Source organism: Sinocyclocheilus anshuiensis, unplaced genomic scaffold (assembly GCF_001515605.1).
Source record: "Sinocyclocheilus anshuiensis isolate Anshui unplaced genomic scaffold, SAMN03320099.WGS_v1.1 scaffold117, whole genome shotgun sequence".
Classification (NCBI taxonomy): domain Eukaryota; kingdom Metazoa; phylum Chordata; class Actinopteri; order Cypriniformes; family Cyprinidae; genus Sinocyclocheilus; species Sinocyclocheilus anshuiensis.
Window position 1 is genome coordinate 1257759 of NW_015536624.1, and position 9792 is coordinate 1267550.

Sequence of the window (9792 nt, forward strand, 5' to 3'; positions counted from 1 at the left end):
AAGGATCATGTGACACTGAAGACTGGAGTAATGATGCTGAAAATTCAGCTTTGCATCACTGGAATAGATCACATTTGAAAATATATTCAACTAGAAAACAGTTCTTTTAAATTGTAATAATATTTCACAATGTTACAGAATTTAAAAAGCAAATAAATGCAGCTTTGGTGAGCATAAGAGACTTTCATTATTTCATTACTGATAATAATTAACCAGCACTTTTGTCTGTGTTACTCAGGTTTAATTCAGCGGGATAATTCGTCTTTGGAGCAGGAGATCGAGGAGTTGCGTCGGAACAGGCCAAAGTCGGCCGAGCGTGGAGACTTCACTCTGAGCGACGTCCTGTACTTCACCAGGAAAGGCATTGAGAGCATTGTGGAAGACGATGTCACGCAGAGATTCACCTCAGAGGAGCTGGTGTCCTGGAACCTCCTCACCCGAACCAACAACAACTTCCAGTACATCTCTCTCAGGCTCACTGTACTGTGGGGAGTTGGCGTGGTCGTGAGATACTGCATACTGCTTCCTCTACGGTAGAGTGATATTTCATTCATACTTTATAGCTGGTAAACTACTGTTCAAATGTTTGGGGTCTTTTTTTTTTTTTTAGGAAATTAATACTTTATTTCAACAAGAATGCATTAAATTGATCAAAAGTGACAGTAAAAATTTTTGTTATGTTGTTGTTTCTATTTTGAATAAATGCTGTGCTTTTGAGCTTTTTATTCATCAAAGAATCCTGCATCACGGTTTCCACAAAAATCTTAAGCATCACAACTGTTTTCAACATTGACAATAATAAGAAATGTTTTTTTAACGGCAAATCGGCATTTTAGAATGAAGGATCATGTGACACTGAAGACTGGAGTAATGATGCTGAAAATTCAGCTTTGCATCACTGGAATAGATCACATTTGAAAATATATTCAACTAGAAAACAGTTCTTTTAAATTGTAATAATATTTCACAATGTTACAGAATTTAAAAAGCAAATAAATGCAGCTTTGGTGAGCATAAGAGACTTTCATTATTTCATTACTGATAATAATTAACCAGCACTTTTGTCTGTGTTACTCAGGTTTAATTCAGCGGGATAATTCGTCTTTGGAGCAGGAGATCGAGGAGTTGCGTCGGAACAGGCCAAAGTCGGCCGAGCGTGGAGACTTCACTCTGAGCGACGTCCTGTACTTCACCAGGAAAGGCATTGAGAGCATTGTGGAAGACGATGTCACGCAGAGATTCACCTCAGAGGAGCTGGTGTCCTGGAACCTCCTCACCCGAACCAACAACAACTTCCAGTACATCTCTCTCAGGCTCACTGTACTGTGGGGAGTTGGCGTGGTCGTGAGATACTGCATACTGCTTCCTCTACGGTAGAGTGATATTTCATTCATACTTTATAGCTGGTAAACTACTGTTCAAATGTTTGGGGTCTTTTTTTTTTTTTTAGGAAATTAATACTTTATTTCAACAAGAATGCATTAAATTGATCAAAAGTGACAGTAAAAATTTTTGTTATGTTGTTGTTTCTATTTTGAATAAATGCTGTGCTTTTGAGCTTTTTATTCATCAAAGAATCCTGCATCACGGTTTCCACAAAAATCTTAAGCATCACAACTGTTTTCAACATTGACAATAATAAGAAATGTTTTTTTAACGGCAAATCGGCATTTTAGAATGAAGGATCATGTGACACTGAAGACTGGAGTAATGATGCTGAAAATTCAGCTTTACATCACAAGAATAAATTACATTTTACAATATATTCAAATTGAGTACAGTTATTATAAATTCTAATAATATTTAGCTAAATTACTTTTTACTGTATTTTTGATCAAATAAATGCAGCCTTGGTGAGCAGAAGAGACTTCTTTCAAAAACATTTGAGCGGTACATAAGTATATTGGTGAGATTCAGTGCTTTGTTCTTTTCTTGGCAGTATATTGTCTGTCTGAAAACAGAAATAGTGTCGTAATGTTTTTCACTGAAAATCATGCACCTGTTCTTCTGTTATCTGTAGGATTACACTTACAGCTATAGGGCTGAGCTGGTTGGTGATTGGCACAACGATGGTGGGTTTCCTCCCCAATTTCAGGTAATGCTTTAGTGCTGTTATCAGCTTTACAAATGCAAGAATAATTCATAATTGACAATTCCAGTTGTTCTCTGTTGGTCATAAGCCTAAGTACCATTGGCACCATTGGCTTACTATGCAGCAGTTCTGATAGTGCTTATTAATCATCACCATAGTCTTTGTTAACTCATTATGTATGGGATGTACAGTATGTTATGAAATATTCTGATGGCAATATTTTTGTACTCAACCTGAGGCACCTCTGTCACTTTTTTATTGTATGTTAAGTACAGTAAATTCAGTTTTCAAGACTTCACATTTTCACCAACATAATATAGGCAGTACTATTTAATGTGTATATACATTTTTAGTTTCATTTAGTATTTCTTTAGGTTTTAGTAATTTTGTAAAAATTTCTATTTTTTAATATTTCTATTCGGGTTGCATTTAAGTTTTAATTGTTTATATATTTACATTTTTGTTGTTCAAATAGGTTTGTTCAAAAATTGTTTTTTACATTATTTCTTACAAACATGATGCCAGTTATGGCTAATTGCATGGTATCACAGTTTTATTCCTAGTAACAATTCAGTGTTAAGATTTACATCAAACATATTTTTTGCAAAGGAAAGCCCTTTATTTGCAGAATAATTTTTAATCAATGCTGAATGATGAAAAATGCACTTTAACCTTTTTAACAATGGACATCTAATAATAATGTTCAGTCCATTTTTTATAGTTGTTTTTGTCTGGGCGTATTCGTTAAAGTGTTGTTTAATCCTAATCACATTCATTACAATCCTCTGTTGTTTCAGAGTGAAGGGTTGGTTGAGTGACCTGGTCCACTTGATGTGCTACAGGATCTGTGCAAGAGGCCTTTCAGCTACGATACACTATCACAGCAAGTGAGTTCAGGGCTCCATTTAACAACAACCGGTCTAATCAAGTAACAATAATATGGTTTAGACTTGTACAGACACTATACTAATAGTTTTTTCAGACAGAACAGGCCTAAGAGAGGAGGCATCTGTGTAGCTAATCACACTTCGCCAATTGATGTCGTTATTCTGGCTAATGACGGCTGTTATGCAATGGTGAGTGAGATAACTCTTCAGTGCAATGGTTCTTAAATCTTGGTATTTGTACTCTCATACAGGGTTGTACAGGTTGTGTACTTTTATCTTCTCTTTTAATTGTATATTGCACTCAGGACTGCAGTTTTACTTGATATGATTTTGAGTGAATATGACTTAAATTACAATCTGTTTTTCCCATTAAGCAATCAGATAATTTCAGAAGATTAGGAATGGCGTACATAAATCATATAGACTACTTTGATGATACTTCTTGTGCTTTTTGGAATTAAAGGGATAGTTCACCCAAAAATGAAAATTGGTTGTTTATCTGCTTACCCCCAGGGCATCCAAGATGTAGGTGACTTTGTTTCTTCAGTAGAACACATATGATGATTTTTAACTCCAGCCATTGCAGTCTCAGATAAACATCAAATTTTCATTTTTGGGTGAACTATCCCTTTATGGTTACTGTCACCAACCTCTCATTCCTGTGTTTAATGGATGAAAATTTCAAAGAGGTTTGGAGAGACACAATTGGTATTTTGGGCTTCTGCAGGTCAAAAAAAATTGTCCGGTATAATTTTTACATTATTCATTCAGTCGTAAATAAATAAGTGAATGAGTGAACAAATAAATAAATAAAATGCAGATAATTAATGTTTTTCAATAATGTATGTTTTTCAAAAATATTAATATTGATACAAAATTAATTTATTTTGGGGTTATTTTAAGAGCCATATTTGAATACTTAAAGTGTTTTCTTTGTTATTCATCCTATAAAAAACATGTAGACTAAAATATTTTTCAGTAATATTAAATATTGTATACAATAAATAAATGAATTTTTTTAGATGTTTTAAGAGCCATATTTGAATACTTAAAATGATTTGTTCTGTTTGTTTTTTTTTTCAACAAAAATTATTTATCTCAAATTAATTGAGATATTAATGTCTTTCAATGTGCTTTTCAAAAATATATAAATATTCATATTCAATTAATTATTTTTTTGGCATATTTTAAGAGCCATATTCGAATGCTTTAAATATTTTGTTCTGTATTTCTTTTTCAACAGATGTAATTTGTCCAATATATATATATATATATATATATATATATATATATATTAGTTATTCATCACTAAAACTATATATGAAGCTGAAAGAAAATGCAGATTTTTTTATGATGACATGATAACATAATAGCTAAATGAATACATGTAAATGATGTGGGTTTATTTAATGAATTTTGGCAACACCAAAAACATTAGAAAACCGCTGCTTTAGTCACAGAAGAATTCATTCTCTGCCTTATTAATGCTTAGTTCCAAAGTTAAAAATAATTGCTCGCAATTAAACAAACCCTTTTTTTTGTTTTAAACAGGTAGGACAGGTTCATGGTGGTTTAATGGGAGTCCTCCAGCGTGCAATGGAGAGATCTTGCCCTCATATCTGGTTTGAGAGAGCAGAGATGAGAGACCGCCACCTAGTGACACAAAGGTAAAACAACAATAATGATGTTCTATTATTGGTAATCAAGCAGAGCACTACAAAAATATATATATATTCATGATTTTCAAAAAAAAAATTTTACTTCTGTTTCATTTTTCTACAGTATAAATCTGCATATATGCATGTATATATTTCTCCGCATATTTTCTTAGACAACATACCTCCCTGTTGCATGCTGGGTCATGTCTGTCTGAGTCAGCTGCTATGTGCCTCACAGCACAACAGAAACACGTTTATTTAAAAACAGCACACAGTGTTCTGACATGCATTCAGGACTTTTGGAAATTACATTGCACAGACACATAAATACTTGTACATCCATAATATAAGTCATGTTTCATACATAGTTACGGGAGCTGATATTACAGTTTAGTATCATTTCCAACACAGACAATCTCTGCAATACTATATTTTGGTTTAATGTCAGTCTGTATCTTTATGACCGTACTGGTCACATTTTAGTTTGGGGACCAGTTCTCACTATTAATTAACTATTAACTACTATTTCTGTCTCAGTAAACTCCTAATTTGCAGCTTATTAATAGTTGGTAATGTAGTTGTTAAATTTAGGTATGGGGTAGGATTAAGGGATCTAAAATATGGTCATGCAGAATAACGCATTAATATGTGCTTTAATTTCCAAAACTATTTGCCGTTTCAATAACATATTTTAAGTAGCCAATTCAATCTTAGTCAGCTTACATGGCAGGTTTAACTCTGTTCAGTTTGTAATGCAAGAAAAATGTTGTTGTTTTGCCTGAATATCATCTGTTTGCCATTCATCACCACTATATTTTAATCTAGAATAAAAAAGAAAATTAATTAAAATATCAAGTTTTCATTATATATGCTTTCCCCCCAAAGAAATCCAGAATTGATCCCTAACTTTCTATTAATTTCCATGCTATTCTACCTGTAAATTTTATCAAAATTAAATCTAAAGTTAAATATTTATATTCATATTATATATATATATATATATATATATATATATAATATGAGGAAGAGATGGAAAAATTGATAAACTGCACAAATCACAACATGAAACTATATATATATAGTTTCATGTTGTGATTTGTGCAGTTTATCAAGTTTTCCATCTCTTCCTAATACTGCCTTTGATTACATGCTGGTCTATTCATCTTTCTTGTTTTCCTTCCCAGGTTAAGAGATCATGTAAATGACAAAACAAAGCTGCCAATACTCATCTTCCCTGAGGGTAAGTGCATAATAACAATGAGAAACACACTGAGATACAGTTTCAGTCGTATTTCAGGTCCTGCTCTACGGCATTGTTTCTAAAGCTCAACGGTTGAAGTTTAATACTTGCACCTGGTTGCCCCTGCAGGAACTTGCATCAATAATACATCAGTGATGATGTTTAAAAAGGGAAGTTTTGAAATTGGAGGAACTATATACCCTGTGGCTATAAAGGTAATATATCAGTAATTGTCTTTTATGCACATTACCTGCTGTAAGGAGACAGGGTCATTTTTACTGTTTTTGTTGACTTGAAAAATGCATTGTAGTAAGTTGCAATGTGAATGATAATAATGATTCTCTGTTGCGCTGCATTTATTTGATCATCAATACATATAGTAATATTTTGATATATTATTACAATTTAAAATATTTTATTTAATTTTAATATATTTTATAATGTAATTTATTACATTATATCCTTCACTCATTGTTCTAATATGCTGATTTTCTGCTCAGATTGATGGTCAGTTATTAATAATGGTTACTCATTGTTTTTGATTTATTAATGCTTATGCTAAATACTTTTCTGGAAACGGTGACACATTTTTCAAGATTTGTTGATTTGTTGAAAGTTAATTAAATGGCACTTATTTAAAAAAAAAAATTTGTAACGGTATATGACATGTCTTTACTGTCCCTTTTAATCAGTTTATTGCATCCTTGCTGAATAAAGGTAAAAATTACTTAAAAAAATTAATTACCCAAAACATCTGAATGGTAGTGTATTGTAGTTTCTATAAAAAATATGAATTGTTTTCAACATTGATTAAATTAAGAAATGTTTGTTGAGCAGCAAATCAGCATATTAGAATGATTTCTGAAGGATCATGTGACACTGAAGACTGGAGTAATGATGCTGAAAATTCAGCTTTGCATCACAAGAATAAATTACATTTTAAAATATATTCGAACCAACACAGACAATCTCTGCAATACTATATTTTGGTTTAATGTCAGTCTGTATCTTTATGACCGTACTGGTCACATTTTAGTTTGGGGACCAGTTCTCACTATTAATTAACTATTAACTACTATTTCTGTCTCAGTAAACTCCTAATTTGCAGCTTATTAATAGTTGGTAATGTAGTTGTTAAATTTAGGTATGGGGTAGGATTAAGGGATCTAAAATATGGTCATGCAGAATAACGCATTAATATGTGCTTTAATTTCCAAAACTATTTGCCGTTTCAATAACATATTTTAAGTAGCCAATTCAATCTTAGTCAGCTTACATGGCAGGTTTAACTCTGTTCAGTTTGTAATGCAAGAAAAATGTTGTTGTTTTGCCTGAATATCATCTGTTTGCCATTCATCACCACTATATTTTAATCTAGAATAAAAAAGAAAATTAATTAAAATATCAAGTTTTCATTATATATGCTTTCCCCCCAAAGAAATCCAGAATTGATCCCTAACTTTCTATTAATTTCCATGCTATTCTACCTGTAAATTTTATCAAAATTAAATCTAAAGTTAAATATTTATATTCATATTATATATATATATATATATATATATATATATAATATGAGGAAGAGATGGAAAAATTGATAAACTGCACAAATCACAACATGAAACTATATATATATAGTTTCATGTTGTGTTTAAAATATATTCGAATAAAAAAACGGTTATTTGAAATTGTAGTAATATTTCACAATATTACTGTTTTTCCTATATTTTGTATCAAATAAATGCAGCTTTGGTGAGCATAAGAGACTTATTGTCTGTCAAGAACATAAAAAAATATTAATTACTCCAAACTTGTGGCCAATAGTGTGTGTGTGTGTGTGAGTGTGTGTGTGTGATATTATACTATATTATATTTGTAATATATCCTTTAAATGATTTTATATACAAAATTATTCTAAAAATATTTCCTGTAGCAACTGATTGATTTGATAATTAATCAAAATAATTATTACAAATAAATAAAATTAATAATATAATTATCATGAATTAACTTTCACATACAATTGAAAATAAATCAGTAACATACAAAGTATATTGTGTTTTGGTCCCATGTTGCAATAAACTTCATAGTGTATGTGTGTTTGTATATTGACCTACTATGACCCTCATGCAGTGTCTGTCTGTGTGTGTGTGTGTGTGTGTTATATATAGTATGACCCTCAGTTTGGAGATGCTTTCTGGAACAGCAGTAAATATAGCATGGTGAGCTATCTGCTGCGGATGATGACGAGCTGGGCCATAGTCTGCAACGTCTGGTATCTGCCTCCAATGGCACAGAAGGTGAGAGCTCAAGCTGTAAAGTGTAAAATAGCTGTAGCCTTTTGTAGCACGATGTTGATGTGATTAATTACGCCCTCACTGACTCATTTCCTGTGCACACAGGAAGGAGAGGATGCTGTGCAGTTTGCCAACAGGGTGAAATCAACCATTGCACAACAAGGAGGTTTAGTGGACTTGGACTGGTGTGTAAAAGAGTTTGTCTTTAGCTGTCTTGCAGCTACAATGATTGAATTTAAAGGGATAGTTCACCCAAAAATGAAAATGTGATGTTTATCTGCTTACCGAAGAGGACCATTGACACTCCTAATTGAGATTGTAGATGGAGTGTCAATGGTCCATTTGAGAGATAGGTGGCGGTAATGCACTTATAAGTCTGCGATCCGCCATAAAGCAAGAAGACGAAGAAGACGCGTCACGCGCCGGCTGAAAAAGAAGACGCGAACGCGCTCAGGACAGTTCGGACATTGCGGTGAATCAGAGGTAAAAAACGATATAAATACTGTTCAGTTTCTTGCACAGACCGATCGTTTTGTGTCTTTACACATCACTATGTGTCTCACAGGGATGGGGGTCTGAAGAGGGCAAAGGTGAAGGATTCGTTTAAGGAGCAACAGCAGAAGAAGTACAGCCACATGGTGGTGGGTGATGACAGCAGTGACTGAACACAAAGATCTTCTCGTTCACCCATCACTGGAAATATGTCAACTTGTTGACAAAAGTATAGGAGGGTCTATTTATACTACTGCTGCTAAAATACATTTGAAAGATATTTATAAATTGGGGATAAATAAAAATAAATATGCATTGCAAATGCTATAGATCCCAGTTTCATATGGGCTGCACTGCTTTTCTGTGAAGAGTTGTATTTGCCAGAATATTCATTGGGTGAAAAAGCTTTTGCGTTTGAATGATTCCAGTTTTTGAATTTAAAATGTATAAAAAGGACAAAATTATAAATGTGTGATTGGGGTAATATTGAGTTCAGGACATGATCATTTATTTTTCAGAGCAAATAAACTTTTGTGCTTTTTTAACATTTGTTTCTTGTCAGATATACAGTATCTAGTATGGTGATTAATTACTGACAAAATTTACATGTTTTTTTTTTTTTTTTTAACTCAGGGTTCCCACAGCCATAAAAACCTGGAAATAGGGATAAATTATGATTTTAAGGAAGTGAAATCTTAAGAAGCAATTTCTATAGTCAATATATCTTTTTCTATTTTATTTTCTATTTTTTTTTAACTTGTGAAGTGAGACAGCATTAGTTAATGCAATAGAAAATGTCCCAGTAGGGCATACAGATTTCAATTTTATCATCAATTATCACAAAACATCTTATTAAATAGAGGAAAAAATATATATATAAAAAGAAAAAGCATACTGCAAAGAAACAATGTTAAGGAAAAAAATTGTCTATTTTTTCTAGTATGTAATTTTCTTTAACTTATATGCGAGACAGCATTGGATAATGCAGTAGAAAATGTCACAGTAGGTAATGCAGATTTTTAAATTTGATCAATTGTCACAAAATGTCTCATTAAACAGGAAAATATTCAGAAAAAAACATACTGCAAATAAACAATTTTAAAGAATAAATTAATGGTATTTATGCTCA

The 9792-nt window shown here is 32.2% G+C and overlaps 1 protein-coding gene across 1 annotated transcript in view; it reads left to right on the plus strand.

The window, feature by feature from the left end:
• The window catches only part of agpat9l (1-acylglycerol-3-phosphate O-acyltransferase 9, like), a 16044-nt gene extending 7208 nt beyond the window's left edge, over positions 1-8836 (plus strand). Inside the window, exons 3-12 of the mRNA XM_016507920.1 lie at positions 239-533; positions 2021-2095; positions 2890-2979; positions 3075-3168; positions 4531-4646; positions 5822-5877; positions 6007-6092; positions 8046-8174; positions 8277-8356; positions 8737-8836. Of these exons, the coding sequence (XP_016363406.1) occupies positions 239-533; positions 2021-2095; positions 2890-2979; positions 3075-3168; positions 4531-4646; positions 5822-5877; positions 6007-6092; positions 8046-8174; positions 8277-8356; positions 8737-8836 (1121 nt within the window). The remainder of the gene's footprint in view (positions 1-238; positions 534-2020; positions 2096-2889; positions 2980-3074; positions 3169-4530; positions 4647-5821; positions 5878-6006; positions 6093-8045; positions 8175-8276; positions 8357-8736) is intronic.
• The last annotated feature ends 956 nt before the right edge of the window (positions 8837-9792 follow it).